This window comes from Carettochelys insculpta, chromosome 18 (assembly GCF_033958435.1).
Source record: "Carettochelys insculpta isolate YL-2023 chromosome 18, ASM3395843v1, whole genome shotgun sequence".
In the NCBI taxonomy this organism is placed as follows: Eukaryota; Metazoa; Chordata; order Testudines; family Carettochelyidae; genus Carettochelys; species Carettochelys insculpta.
Genome location: NC_134154.1, coordinates 28991714 through 29007228, shown reverse-complemented (window position 1 = coordinate 29007228; position 15515 = coordinate 28991714). Strand labels below are relative to the sequence as shown.

Genomic DNA, 15515 nt, shown 5'->3' with positions numbered 1-15515 from the left:
GAGTCTGGTAGCCTTTAGGCACTATTCTCCATTAGAGGCAGCAGGGAACGTTGTCGAAAGACTGCTGAATGAGGGACTGAAAATTACTAAAGTACTGTATACTAGAGGACCAGTTTGGTGGAAGATAGAAACCTTGCACATGTAAAATGCTCTGCAGAAGGAAACAAGTGATAATAGCTTAAGCCCAGCTATATAGAAGGTTGGCAGTAGGGGTAGTGGGTATTTTTCAAACAGCACACTGTTGTAGTTTTTTTTTTTTTTTTAAAATCAACTTTACCAGGTGCTAGCTCAGAAAATACTCAAAAGCTGATAAGCACTATTTGACTCCCACATCAAGAAGATTCAGATGTGACTCACAGGGTTTTATTTTCATGCAAAGTGCAGAATTTAGAAGTACGAAAGAATGGTTTCAAAAGAAGAGGTCTGTGAAAACAAAGTGGGATGGAGAATTGGGAGTCTGAGTTCAAATTCAAAAGAAAACTACATTTAACATGATTTTATTCAAAGAGTCTTTAGAGCATGCTTGTAAGAGAAAGCATTTACGATAAAAGGAACCTAACATGCAGAAGCTAAATAAATGATTCCAACACAACAGCATAAACAAAGTAGAATTTTTATTTAAGAACAACATATGCAAAGAACATAAGAATATTTTCTTTTGTACTAGTGTTACCTACTGGAACAAAGATTAAGAAAGGGCTTCTCCTTACATAGGTACTAGTATCGTACAAAATAAGGATGCAATTTCACAAAAAAGAGAAAGTAAGCTTTTCCTCTACTCAATTACAGTTAATAGAAAAATATCAATTAATCCAAGAGCTAGATTTGAAATCCTAGATTTTCGAAGGCATGCCTCACTCCTGCTCATACAAGGGACTTTTGTCACCAATTTTGTGGGAGCAGAATGAGCTCTTGTTTGTATTTGAGCCAGCAAGCACAGTAGCAAACAGATCCCTTTCTCCATAAACATTCTGTTCAGTGTCACTTCTGCAGAGCAGTTTGCAACATACTGCAAATTCAATAAAAACTAAAAAAAAAGAATGCCAATAATCCACTCTGCAATAGTTGCCCCAACGGTTGTAGCTCTTACTCAGGCAAAATTTTTTTTTTCTTCCCCAATTGTAGTTTACTGATCCAGCAATACTTGCTCATTTTATGGTATGAAAAATAGATATACACACTGTAACTAGATGCTGAATGGTGACTATAAACAATATTGCTCTCTCTTGCAACATTAAAGAAGAACTGCACGTTTTCAGAAGAAGGAACTCTTCTGGGGATGTAACTTTAGAGATGCGAGACAACCTCCAACTTTAGACCAGCTCTGAGACTCAAAGTAAAGCTGTAATTATTGGAGAGAGAAAAATACACGCTGGAAGGGAGGAGGTTCAAAATAGTGAACTGAAAACAATTATGTTCATTCATGACTATGAAATACATGAATTCTGCATCTGAGGTGTCCTGATTTCACTGTAAATTCAAACATGTTGAAGAGTGACATGAAAGGTCCTAAAAATACCATCCTGAAGGATCAAGCATCTTAAAGTTCAGCTGTCCTCAATGGGTACATAGATACATACTAAACAACATAAGAACTCCTCTTCTCCAAGTCAGGCTGTTGTGGTAGTTAGAAGAAGGTGTTGTGCCCAATGGAACTTTGATAGTATAAAAAACTCACAATAAAAGTACTTAGCCTATAAAAACCAGAATCATCATTAATGTGTTCACAACTTCCCCCAATTGTCTGGGATTCCTAAGGGAATGCAAAACCATGTTCAGGAATACCACAGAAAACAAATCTTTAAAGCAGAACTACATTGACAACTGGGTTAAACAAATCTTCAGCAGAACAAACAATAACTAGCTTTTTTGCTGTCAGAGTATAAAGGTGCTTCCGTTTTCCCAAAACATAAAATCAAGATTCACAGAAGAGAAAACACAAAAGCGGGGGAGGTAAAATAAGGAGAAGATGTGTTTCACTAACTACAGTATAAAAAGGTGCTCAGCAGAACTGAATTTTTATGACTTCAGCTCAATACGAGAATTCCCTATATAATTCCATTAGAGCAAAGAAGAGACATGGTTTTTGGATTGAGAACAGGCTCAGATTTTAACTTCACAAAAATTTGACAACCTAGAAGTTACATTATTCTGTATAAGGAACTCTAGTTTTCTCCTGAAACATAGATAGCATGCAATAAAAGATACTTAAAACGTAGCACTTCTCTTTAGTAAGCCATTTTGTTTTTTAAATTAGACCAAGTCTAAAGGATAATTCTTAGGCTAGTCCCATTTGTCAGGTACTGGATGAGCCTTGATATAAGGGTTGCATCAGGTCATACTCCCCAAGTTCATGTTTGTAGCTCAGAGTGCTCGCCAGTCAATAGGCTTTTTGCCGGACTTCTTTAGCAATTCGTTGGTTTTTGAAAAATGTTGACAACCGAAGAACCCTCTGTGTACAGAGAGGGGCGAGGGATGGACAGTCTGTAGAACGTGGTGGCGTTTCTGTAAGAAGTTGGGGATAAAAGAATGAGAAACTTTGCAAGTTTTCAGACCTGAGATGTGGGGTGCTCATCTGTGCTATTACCAAAACAGAAATGAAATTACAAGTCTCTCTACAGTGTTAAGAGCATATAGATTTGTCATGAGACTCAGGCTTTCTGCATTCAGTAAATGGCTGTATTTCTAATAAAACGAAAACAACAGAATGTAAGTTGTTCCAGAAAGTTTCTGGGAGGAGGTGAACTACTCATTGTGGTGTTGAGACTCTTCACACTACAGTATCTTAATTTCTTTCATAAACATTGCATTTGTTTGTGTCCCAAAAACCTGCCTTGAGCTCCTAAGCTGTCTACTTGCTTTTTTTAATAGTAGGCAGCAGCAAACAGTATTTCCACTTATGTTCAAAAGCCCCCTGTGATGGCATCCTATCAAAATGCCCCAAGTGAAGGAAGCAGCAGACTACTAGAGAAATGGAAAAATTAAACTATACCCTGTTAATAGAGCTGCCTTTCTTCTGTGCATAAGCTCCCCACAACATGAAGACAAGTCCATCCAAATTATTGTTTAGCCAGGATACCACAGCATCTGTGAATTGTTCCCAGCCTTTTTCCTTGTGGGAATTAGCTTGATGTGCTCGAACCGTGAGGACCGCATTGAGCAAAAGCACTCCTAATCACAAAACAACATGTACATATTAGTGTGGACAATGACAACATGAATTAATCCACAAAGTAATGAGCTCTCTTCCTGTCTTTCTCTGGATTTGAATAGTTAAAAATAAAAAATCCCTTCATCCTTTGTTCATGGCAAACTGTAGATGAGAAATAACAAGCCTAGAGTTTTCCAACAATACATTGGCAAAAGCAGGGGGAAAATAAGTCATTAAGAAACAGATCCAATTAGGGGTAACAAATAGCCTCTGTGGCTACGTCTACACTAAGAGAAATTTTCGAAACAACTACGCAAATGGCCATTTCGAAGATTACTAATAAGGCACTGAAATGCATATTCATCGCCTCATTAGAATGCTGCTGGACGCAGCTCTTCAAAATTGCCGCATTTCACTCCCACGCGGCTTGTCCAGACAGGGGTCCTTTTCAAAAGGACTCTGCCAACTTCAGAATCCCCTTATTCCTATTAGCTGATTTGTGTGGCCATTTCAAAGTTTTGTGCCAGTGTAGACACGGCCTGTAAGTTTTAAATAGGCTTTAAGAGAGTTTTCCTTTAAAGTTACAGCATGCCTGCATAAGCAGACTTATTATAATGCTGAATCAGTATCAACACCACCAGAATCACAGGAATGGAAGGAGCCTTAAGAGGTCATCTAGTACAGTCCTCTGCACTTGTGGCAGGATTAAGTATCATCTAGGCTACTACTGAATGGTATTTGTGTAGCCTGCTCTTAAACAAAAAAAAATTCCCATTATGAAATTTCCAAAACCTCTGCAGACAAATACATGGAAGTTAGAATGAAACTCTAAGGTCCTTCAAGAGATGTTCGGTAATTACATTGTCTCACCACTCATGACAATTAAGCTGTACACTCATCGGGGAGAAGTTATCAATTTTACACAGCTGTCATGAACATTTTCCAACTTCAGCCAAGGATATTTTCTCATTCACTTTATCATTGTTTAAAAATGAAATAAAAAATCAAAAAACTAAATAGGCCACTATTTTCCCCTCACTCATCAAAAAGCTGCACCTTCCCCCCCACCCTGCAATAAGTAGAGTTTTACAGAAGTTGTTACACAGAATACACCTCAAGAAAAATTGTAAAAACTCTTATCTCTGTTTAATAAAAAAGGTTCATTTTTCACGTGCTTTGTTGACAGAAGATGAAGACAATTATGAAAGTATAAAGTCAAGGCTGAAGTCATTAAGCCATGCATAAGCACATGTGCTTTTTTATGGTTAGGCACAGTATTGTTTAACAGCTTTATGAAATTTAAGAGGTTTGGGTTTTTTAATAGTTCCTTTTAATAAATCTCAGACAAATAGTTTAGATTAGAAAACACCAATTGTTAGATTAATATTGCTACCACATCCCACTCAGGCCATGATACTGTGTCACTGTAAGAGCACTCATGTAAGCACATTATGCTGAAGGAAGAGAGCTCTCATTTGAATAATAAAGCCAACTCAATGATTAAGATTAACTATATTGGCAAAGGAGCATCTCCAACTGATATGGTGCGGTGTTCATGAGCACTTATGTCGCAAAACTCATGCGACTCAAGCGTGTTTTCTCACAACCCTGAGCAACAAAAGTTTTGCCAACATAAGTGCTAGTACAGGCACAGCCTAAATAAGAATCCAGGAAGATTAAATTGATTGATTACCTTGCTTGGCCCATCCAGTTAGATCTCCATGACCAGGGTGGGTGAAACCTTCTATGTCTTCAGATAGCTCTTTGTAAATATTTTCTAAGCTGCAAACAAAAACATAGAATAAATTTTTAAAATATTTCTGTGAAAGTGTCAAACTAAGACAAAGTAATGATTTTGTATATTACAGTGGTAACTTTTACCAAGAACTGAAAAAGAAAAAAGATCTAGCACTCTAGGCATTTAATCCAACTCCCAGTTAGGAAACTTAGTCGTCTGGTATGTCTGATGTGTATGACAGGTCCTTTCCTTCACCTCTCTAATTAATACCAAGTCCTTGGTCCTGCTAACTTTTATGCAAATGTTTACTGAAGGCAGTGGGTACACATATCTGCTTGAAGTTCAGCACCTGCTTAAGAATTTGCAGAATGGAACTCAAGCCACAGAATGGTCTCTATATGCAATATGAGAAAACGAGTTTAATCCAATCTATTTAAAAATAAATACCTTTGTTAAACAAAAACAAGAATGATTCTTCTGTGTTATCAGGCTGCAAGCCATTCCTATGTAAGGCCCTGATACTTCAACCAGATTTGCATGGAAACCCAATCTTGTAGTATTCCAAGGATTTAGCCTCCAATCCACCACCAGCTTGGTGAAGCCACAAGCCCAAGTATAATTTGCGAATTCGATTCCAGAAAGCATACACCTTAAAATTCAATGAGTTAGTTTTCTAACTACCTTTCTGTTTCCTCAACAACTAGAAGTTCTGTCATGTAATAAAAGTAACTTTTCAGTTAATCAAAGACATTTACTTTTAGGTCACTCACAAACGCTATATGCCTATAAATAACCTACCCAATAAATAATGGCAGAGTTTGTTAAAGAGATAGAAGTATAACCATACCTAGGGGGAGGTGGAACAGGTCTTTGGACACTAAAGCAGAGTCCATGAGCTTGATTAGGTCCATGATAAGGATCTTGTCCCAAGATGACAACCTTTACCTGAACCAAAAGCCACTGATTAGTACTGATAACCCATCAATACTTTGTAGTATCTTAAGAAACTTGGAATTTTATGTATTGGTAAAAAAAAAACAAAACAAATATATCTAGATCAGACCCTAAGTGCATCTGAAAGAAGGCAGTGCAGAAAGGGCAAGGGAAGGGAAAAGAAGCCAAGGTGACAGCTCAAGGTCTTAAGAACATAATGTTGCCCATACAGATTGAAATAACCAATGTATATTTCCAGAGGCGAAAGTAAGCTGTGCATCAGGGTGCACCTGCTCAGGCAAAAGCCAACTGAGCAGCAGCAAAAGCCAGCAGGGAGCTGTTTAAAGAGCTGGCAGAGTTGCAAGAGGACAGCACCTGCAAGAAATTTCAAGTTACTTTCACCCCTGCATCTCTCTCTATCTCAGTAACGGAGAGAGAAAACTGGTGGCTAAGTATACAAGCACTACAGCAGACAAAGCAGTGTTCACCCCTAAAAGCATTGTGTTTCCAGAGAGACAACCATAAAAGCCAAACACATCCATGGCATCCTGGAACCTGATCGCAAAGCCAGCTTTTACCATTTTATCAAAAATATCAGAAAGCCACAACTCCCATCTGTCTCCCTGTACTTACATCTCGGATGTTGCACATCTGCGTCCACGTGAAAACTTGGTGGAGAGGTGGATATATAGTATGATGTTTTCGTTCATTTGCTACAAATGCCATTAGCTAGAAGAAGCAGTGAGATGCGGGTCAGTACAGGGGTGGGAGAGAGGCAAGACGCCAGCCACCTACACAGGAACGACCAACAGCACCAGGACGACCCGCCCCTCGGGTAAAGCCGCCTGCTGCGCGCACTCACCTCGGAAAAATAGGGCTTAGTGAACTCCGCTGCCAGCTGCCGACTCCAGCCGTCTCCAAACCCCGCGGGGACGCTCCGCGAAGCGAGTCTCTGCAGAGCCGCCTCCTTGTTCCTACGGATCCGTTCCAGCTGCTCCGGGCTTAGCGGAGGCGAGCAGGGCGAGGCCTTCTTCGATTCATCTCCCACCGGCTTCAGTTTCTTGGCCACATTAGCCTGGAGATCGCGACACAAGAGACGGCTACTGGGAGAGCGTAGCAAGCAGCGGCCCAGACCCACGCGGACACTGGAGCTGCAGGTGAGCCCCATGGGGAGCGGCGGGGCCCGCGCACCTAGCTCCCAGGCGCCCCAGGGGTGCACCAGATGAACTGCGGCGCTTCGAACCAGCGGGGCCTGGGAAGCAGTGAAGATCGCTCGAGATTATCAGCCTGGGCGGGGCTAAGTAACAGCTCCCCCACGCCGCGCAAACACGTGGCCATTTCGCGGGAAAACAGTGCGTGTCCCGTCCCCCTCCCCCGCCTATGCGAGGACCCTTCCTATTGGGCGTTCAGCCCCCAAAAAAATGCCGCCGGACAGGCTGATCCCGCCCTCCCTTTTCTCATTGGCCACCAGCTGGGGCTAACGTCTCTTCTTATTGGCCCCTTGCTATTACGACCCGCCTAGTGACCGCTGCGCGGGATCAGCCCGCCCAATAACACGCCTCCGATTGGACACAGGGAATGGAAAACAGCACCCTACTGGCCAGCGACCACCGCACTCCGGCCAAGCAGCTTGGTCCACCCACCTCCCATCACCGCCCTCCTATTGGTTCGTGGGGGAAGGAGAGGTCGCCTATTGACCAATCACCCACAGCGGCGCCGCTTTTGACTGGGAGCCTTTTAACTAAGCCCCGCTAATTCCCGCACGGTACCTCAGGCTCCCCGTCCTGCCCCGGGGAGCGCTCCCGCTTCCTCGGCGGCGTCGCGCTGAAGAACGAGTGCAGCGTCTTCTGGCCGATCATGGTGGCGGCGGAGTTCCGCAGGTCTGGCCGGCTGGGAAGAGGCGCCCCCGTCCACAGGCGCGGCTCGGGGGTGGTGAGGGCGGCCCGCCCCGCCGGGGATAGCTGGCCCCTTCCCCGCGCGCGAGCCGGCGGCTGCAGTGGCCGGGGCCGCCCGCCTGAAGGACTGACCGAAATTGGCGCCAAGCGAGTGCGCAAGCGCCGAGGGGGGGCGTGGCGGTAGCGCGTGCTTGTGAGGGTCCCTAGGGACAGTCAGCGCGTGCGCAATGGAGTAGTTCTCCCCCACCCCCGCTGCCTTCCCAGACCTCAGGCACGTGGGTGGAAGACACACGCAGACCCGCTCCCCCGCCTTTGGGTCTCTCCTGTCCCCCTTCGGCTCCTCTGTAGCCCCCTCGCCCCTCTCACGCTCTCATGATGGGGTCACCCCAGTTTTATTCTGTTTAATCCAGGCTCCAACGGGGCAGGTGATGTGGGGTGGAAGCGGCCGGACCCACGGGAGAGGTGACTGCAGTCCCGTGGGACCCTGCTTCTAGTACCCCTTTGGGTGCTGCTGTAGTGGAAACTGTTGGCGGTAACTAACACAGTCTTCTCTTGGAATAACAACGCGGGTGACACCAAGAAGGGCCATGAGCCTGTTTTGAGAGTCCCAGACTGCCGCAAATTGTGCTCCAGATGCTTAGGGCTGAAAATGTCCTGGCTTTGTCAGTACCAATGTGAATAAGTCCTGCTCTTTTGCACCTACGATCTGGCTTCACTCCATGCATCCCCTCTTCTGTCCTGTACCCTTTCCCTTTGCATTTCACTGATCCCCTCCTAAGTACACCTACACCAAAAACAAATACATACATATATAAAAATGTGGTACTGCATCCCATCATTGCTCTCCTGATGTCTTCTCTCTACCTGGATCTAGCTGGTCTGTTTAGATTATAATGTCTTTGGCACAGGGAACTGTCTACTGTTCTGTGTTTGTGGAACACTTTACTATAGGGCCCCATTCTTGATTGGCCCTCAGGTGAAACTTTAATACAAATTATTAATAATATTCATAATGGAGGTGGTATAAATCCCTTATTTGATCATTTGGCTGGCAAAGGAATGAACACAGATAGACAACATGAATCCTGGAAGGCATGCATGAAATCACCCTCACCCTTTCTCGGCCAGAACACCCAGAGCTGGGCTGTAATGAGGGTTTACTAACCCTCATATACTAGGGTAAAAATGCCCTGAGTTTTGTAAAGCCTTATGTGAAAAACCCTCAGAATAAATTACATTGGCATGCTCACCTGTTAAACAGGGCTGTGTACACTTACAATGCTACTGCTGTATAAACACTATGGGTTGAGTAATTTCACTGATAGTAAAAACAAGAAGTCCTGTGGCACCTTATAGATTAACATATTTTGGAGCGTAGGCTTTCGTGGGCAAAGACCTTTGCATCTGACGAAGCGGGTCTTTGCTCACGAAAGCTTACGCTCCAAAATATCTGTTGGTCTATAAGGTGCCACAGGACTTCTCGTTGTTTTTGAAGATACAGACTAACTCGGCTCCCCCTCTCATATTTGTCCCACTGATGAGTGCTTGCTAATCATTTATAAATGCTTCCAAGAAGAGCCAGTAGGTGGTGCCAGGGGACTTTGATACAGGCCTCACAGAGCAAAACAGCGTGTCTGGGTGAAGGAGCTGAGCTAGCAGGGAAGGATTGGCTAGCTGTCTAGGCAGGAAGTGGTGGGAGGGAAGTAGCTGTTGCTGCTGGAAATGAGGCCTGCAGAGCTGTTTCTGGAGCCTGACCTTAGTGAGCTGATAGCCAAGCCAGGCTCGGTGGAGTCCTAGCTCAGGATCTGCCTGGCCCAGGCTCAGCTTGGCCCAGACTCTGAGGATGAGCCTGGAATGAATGCATGCATTGGAGCTGGGGATACACTCCACAGAGGTACAGCGATTCCCCCGTCTTGGTTACGAGTCACATTAAACATACTGTAAGTCACTGACTGGGGAGCAAGGATTTTAGAAGCATGTTTCAGCAAAGCACTTAAAATCTCCCAAGCTGCTGTGGTTCCAGGCCTCCCAAAATCAACAGTGAAATCCCACCCTGCCCGTGAGTTTGCAGGGCGACAGCTGTTATTTGGAAGCAGCTGGGAATGGATAAATACTTGGTCAAAAGGCCTTCCCCAGGCAAGGACAAACAGCAGCCCTTAGAGACGAAGGGAGGCGAGTTGGATTGTATAAGAGATGGGGGAGAGAAGAAAAGGCCCAGGTCTGGAATGCCAGGTGCAGATGGGAGTTTGGTGCATTCTCCATGGAAGCAAATCCGAGCTGAGGGCCTGAACTGCGATTACAAGATCCTGTTTGGCAATACTGAGGCTGACAAGATTTTCCAGGAGCTGGAAAAGGAAGTGGAATATTTTGAAGGTAAATGGATTAGTGGAGCTAATAGTGTCTCATCCATCTCTTAATTGCCATGACGCATCCTGCCCAGTGCAGCACTGGATAGGTTTGAGGAAATTTTTACCTCTAAGGCCCAGTCCCACATACTGTCTGAACACTCAGTCTCTGACTTCTAGGTGGATTCCCATTGGTTTTAATGAGAGTAGGGTAGATGTGTTTGAATGATGAGGCCCATAGCAGATAAGAGGCAAATGTAGGCCCTGATCCTTCAAATATGCCGGGCTTTTTTTCTGGTGGAATGCACCAGAACAGAGTTCCGGCGCCTTTTTTCCTGAGATCACCATTTTGGAAGCCAGCTGGGTGGCTCCAAGCCGCATCTAATTCTTTAAGGAGCCATTTATGGCTCCTGCTGCTGCCGCCACTCACTCCTCTGGCTCCCTGCCTGCCTCACTGAAAGAGCAGGACTAGATTTAGTTGGTTTAATTACCAGAAGGGAGGATCCGGACAGTAACACAATTAAATGGAGTACTACTCTTTCGACAAGGCAGGGTGCCGGCAGCTGCCCTGTTGTGCTGTATGTAGGGGGAGTCAGAGGGCTGGCTGTAGCCACACAGCCACAGTGAAGAGGAGACAGTGGCCAGCAGCACACAGAGCTCCTGGGTAAGCAAGTGAATCCTGGATTTGGGCAGGGGGAGAGGTGGTTTGGGGATGCGAGACATTAAGCTTGGGGGCAGTTTGGGGCTGCGGGAGGCAGGAGGGTTTAAGCCTAGGGGCACGTGGGGCAGTTTGGGGTTCTGGGGAGTTTAAGCCTGGGGGTGGGTGGGGCAGTTTGGGGCTGTGGGGGGTTAAGCCATGGGGCAATTTGGGGCTGCAAGGGGATTCTAGCCTGTGGGTAATTTGGGGGCTGCAGGGAGTTCCCTCCCCTTTTTTTCTGGGAAAAAAAAAAGCACTGCAAATACACATATGCATAACATGAATTTAGTGGCCTCACTCATGTGCTTAAATTTATTCAGGATCAAAGCAACTGCATTAAACATGCTGAACAGTTGAAAAGATTCAAGTTTTCAGTTCTGTTACCTGAAAGTTATCCCCTCCCATTCAACAATGGGGAGTGATGTGTGAGAAGCCCAGAGCACTGTTATTTCTCCCTCTCATGGGGCATCTCATACACGTTAATCAGTTTTGTTTGGACAGCAATGCTTTTAAAAATTGGGAGATTTTTATAAGCTAAGATGTGCAGCCACATTTGCATTGTCATTTGAACTCACACTTAGAGCTGTTGAGCGATTGCACAGCGGCGATCGTTGTATTCTGCTCTGCAGAGGGAATGATTGATGACAGCACTGAACTTTGATAGCATTGCTACTTAGCTGTCTAAAAGGAGGAAAAATTGGTCTTGACTTTCACAAATTCTTATTCTAACAGGTGATCTTACCAAAGTGCAAGTGTTTGGTAAATGGCACAACATCCCAAGGAAGCAGGTGACATATGGAGATCCTGAGTTAACATACACTTACTCCGGTGTTACCTTTTCTCCTAAGCCCTGGATCCCAGTTCTCAACCATATCAGAGAGCGCATCACCCTGGCTACTGGCCACACTTTTAATTTTGTTCTTATTAACAGGTAAGGTTTGATAGCTGATAGCAGTACCACTGCATCTCTCTGTCCAAGTAACCGCTTGATTGTAGGATATTTTACTAATTGGGTGTCATGAAGCAGGCACTCACCCTTTCATTTTAACCTTGAAAAGAAATTTGTGGATATGGATCTTCTAATTTCATGTTTAATAATAGAGTACTTGAAAGCATTTGAAAAGCTAAGATCTGTCTTTAGTGCCTGCCATTGTAGTATCTAAATGGAGACAGTCGTGTTACTGCTGAATGATTAAACACTTGGCACCCTATCCTGTGTTTCTTGCACACCTGCTCAGCTGAGTGGCATCCCTCTTGATTGCAAACCGAACACAGAATTGGCGTCTGCACTAAGTCATTTTGGAGGAGGAGAGACAAGTTAGGGAGAAACCTCTTGCCAAGGTACTTGTTTGTCTGGAACACACTTATTTTCAATGTGTTCTGCAGAAACCTGTTGGAGTCACGAGAAATTCCCCAGTTCAAGCCCTGCACAGAATGCAGATTTGTCTGTGACACAAGGCTGTATTACCATGAGAAATTTAAACCCTTGTGGTTAAATTTCCAGGGAGCCACTTGTACTTTAAATAATATCCCCTCCCCTTATTTGCTTAAATGTGCATCGACATATCTGAAAGTGACTATGATTCTCAATCTTGCATTGGTGACCCCTTTCACACAGCAAGTCTTCGAGTGCGACCTCCTTTATCCACCAAAACCTTTTTTAAAATTTATCAGTATTATAAAGGGTGGAGATGAAGCTGGATTTAGGGGTGGGTGCTCGTAGCTTGCAACCCCCTCATAATAAACACATGACCCCGTTGGAGAACCCCCAAGCTAAGAGAATTAACTACCAAAATAGTGCAAGCTTTCCTGTGCACCAGCCTTTTGCATCTAGCTACCCAACTCACAAATATGTCACTTTTGTGTTAGAGAAGTGTCCATGAGGCTGAGAACTCTAGACTCATTTGTAACTAAATTAAGACTTCATCTCTGCTTTCCAGAAACAGTCTATATAAAAATAAACACGCTGCAATAAAGCAGAGGCTTGCCATATACTTGTACAGCTGATAGAAGAACTAATTGAATCCTCCCCCTCACAGATACAAAGATGGCTGTGATCACATAGGTGAGCACAGAGATGATGAGAGAGAATTAATTCCCCGGAGTCCGATTGCGTCGGTGTCCTTTGGAGCCTGCAGGGACTTTCTCTTCAGGCATGGTGCTTCCCGAGGGAAAAACGCATCACGTCACGTTGAGCCAGTCAGACTGCAGCTGGCCCATGGCAGCTTGCTGATGATGAACTACCCCACCAACGTATACTGGTATCACAGCCTGCCCGTCCGCAAAAAGGTGCTAGCTCCAAGAATCAACCTGACGTTTCGGAAAGTGATGGCTTTACCCAAAACATGAAGTTATTCAACAACCAAGTGTCTAGCTTTAACAGCCCCTTTTTACCTCTAAAAATGAGATTTTTTTTTTCCAGCTCGCATGTCAGTTTCCAACACTGCCTTTTCCTTTGCATATATGGCAAGAAACAGGAACCTTGCCGTGGTGCAGGCTTTGTCACATGAGCATATTTAAATTAGGAAAGCAAACAGGTGGAATAATATGAAGTGCAATTACTGCAGCCCCTTGATCTTACACAGCTGAGCACTACTGTAGCCTGATAGTTACTGATTGCACCTAGTTTTTGTGGTTGTTTTTAATCTCAAGTGTGGACAGCTGAATGCTAAGAAATGATAGAATGTAATAATTCCCAGTAAGGCTGAAATGTATGTTAGAACATGACTGCTCGACAAATGAGTCATCTGTCTTTTAATAATAAAACAGGATTCTTCTATAAGGGAATGCTCATTGTTTAAATGAAAAATGTACTTTTTATCATTTACAATGTGATTGTAATCAGTGCAGGTTGAGAAACAGTCTCAGAGATCTGGAGCTTCTTCCTAGCATCCTTTTTCATACATCATATCTTTGGGTATCCCTCTTGCTTAGATCTTTCATCTATCACCAAATCCATTAGTGATCCAGGGATGTGGCAGGGGGAGAGGCGTAAAGATTCCAATCTGAGAAGAGGGAACCCATTACCGCTTGTCAGCTTTTTTGGAAGTAGGTGCAACAGATGCTCAGATCTGTCACAAATCCTTTGCTCGTTCAAACAAACTTACCAGGCATGGAGGAGTGCAACATGCCTAGTCATGTGCAACTCTTCTTGTACCACCTGCACTGGAATCTCTGAATTATCTACCATGCACCTTGAAAGGTCTTGAAGTTTGCAGGCTGGCGGGGAGTAGCAGGAGTGATTGCCTCATCTGGTGAAGAAGAAGAAATTGCTGTTGGGAACTTCCATCTCCTCCTGCTATTCTACCTCCCTGCTCAGTTACTTTTGTTGGCTGTGAGTTTGAGTAGATACCTCATCTTGGAGGGGAGGGAGATTAACTCTGCAGACAGCAGAAAAAGGTGATTCTAGAGGGTTAACATATGCTAGGCAGCCCCAAATGGCCAAGATCGCATGTTGTAATGATGTAGGGACTCGGCACCACATAGGTGGAAACAGTAACATATATTCTATATGAGATCCCAGAGGCCTCTGCTTATTGAAGTGATTCATGACTATCAAACAGTGATGCTCAAATGTGTTAGATGGAAGTGCATGGAGAAATGTCTTCCTTACTACATTAAGGAGAGGGAGAAAATGGGAACTACCCTGTTAGGTGGCATAGGATCTTCCTGCAACCCTGTCTTAACAAGTGACCTTACGGGTACCGTGGCACATTAGAAGTCAGTAACAAGACAGAAATATCTCTACTGACCAAGGAAGATAGTAGGCGTGACTCTTGTTGCATGCTTACTGTAAGGTAACAGTACTGGGAACATCTTCATAACCAAGTCAGTCTATGCTGGAAACCTCTGTAACATGGAGCCTGGTGTTAGAATCACGGGCACCAAGGTTATCAGTCCTGAGAAGCTGGTGGCTGGGAAAGTACACACCACCGTTTTGCGTGTCACTGCTAGTACTTGGTGATCAGCTTCTGCTGAGGTGTCCAGACTGAAACTGGGCGGTGAACTGCCTTTAGCTGAAAGCATGGGCAGATTTAAAACCATGGTGGGCTTTGGGTCTCTTCTTACTGGGTGCCAGAGCAGGCAACCGTTGCCTGTGCTTCTCTCTGGAGAAAAGCTTCTTCCTACCTATTCAGGTGAAGGCTGGGAGGAGGAATGCTAGCCTGCTCTCCCACACCCAGTATCAGAAGGCTCAGCCGGGCACTTGTCAAAGAGGCTTGAAAGTAACCTTTTCTAGCTTTGTTTTGGAAAAAGAGTGGCAGATTAAACCTTTATCAGGGATCTGTTCCTGTGACAGAGTCTTCAGGAGTGTTAGTCATTGAGATGTATAATAGCTGTACAAGGAGGACAAGTTTTAAATCCTAAGGATTTAGTCTCAGCCACAGTAGCTATGTATCTGGTACCAGTGGTAACCCCTAAACTTGCATATTGATGCACTGCCAACAGGTATAAAAAAAACCAACCAACCAAATTGTACTAGCCTGAACACCATTGTTCAGTGTGCAGAGCAGGTGGATGTTACTGGAGTTCTCTGTCTGTCTACCCTGTGCTGTAAGAAGGAGTTGGCTGTCCCCTGTATGGCCTCAGGTTTTAGCTGAAGGCATGTTCCCGAGAAGGAATCAAAGCTCATGCTGAGTAGCCATACACAAACACTCCAAGGACTAGCTGCCTATACGTGTGTGCTGGTGTAGCCCACGCATTTATTTTACTATGTATATAGAGGATTTGTTACACTAATTAAAACCTCATGTTTTGA

At 44.3% G+C, this 15515-nt stretch overlaps 2 protein-coding genes across 3 annotated transcripts; one reads left to right on the top strand and one right to left on the bottom strand.

The window, feature by feature from the left end:
- Positions 1-602: 602 nt before the first annotated feature.
- UNG (uracil DNA glycosylase) lies at positions 603-7764 on the bottom strand. 2 transcript variants are annotated; one of them, XM_075012503.1, is made up of 7 exons: positions 7592-7764; positions 6685-6897; positions 6456-6551; positions 5737-5834; positions 4845-4933; positions 2993-3171; positions 603-2505 (listed from the first exon to the last, which is right to left on the bottom strand). In XM_075012503.1, the coding sequence occupies exons 1-7, from the start codon at positions 7679-7681 to the stop codon at positions 2365-2367; spliced, it is 906 nt and encodes a 301-aa protein (XP_074868604.1). In that variant the 5' UTR covers positions 7682-7764; the 3' UTR covers positions 603-2364. The 2 variants fall into 2 exon arrangements, with proteins under 2 accessions (XP_074868604.1, XP_074868603.1); XM_075012502.1 differs by lacking the exon at positions 7592-7764 and having other exon boundaries at positions 6685-7159.
- Positions 7765-9386: 1622 nt separating this feature from the next.
- ALKBH2 (alkB homolog 2, alpha-ketoglutarate dependent dioxygenase) lies at positions 9387-13879 on the top strand. Its single transcript, XM_075012688.1, has 3 exons — positions 9387-10090; positions 11492-11690; positions 12799-13879. The coding sequence occupies exons 1-3, from the start codon at positions 9820-9822 to the stop codon at positions 13106-13108; spliced, it is 780 nt and encodes a 259-aa protein (XP_074868789.1). The 5' UTR covers positions 9387-9819; the 3' UTR covers positions 13109-13879.
- Positions 13880-15515: the final 1636 nt, after the last annotated feature.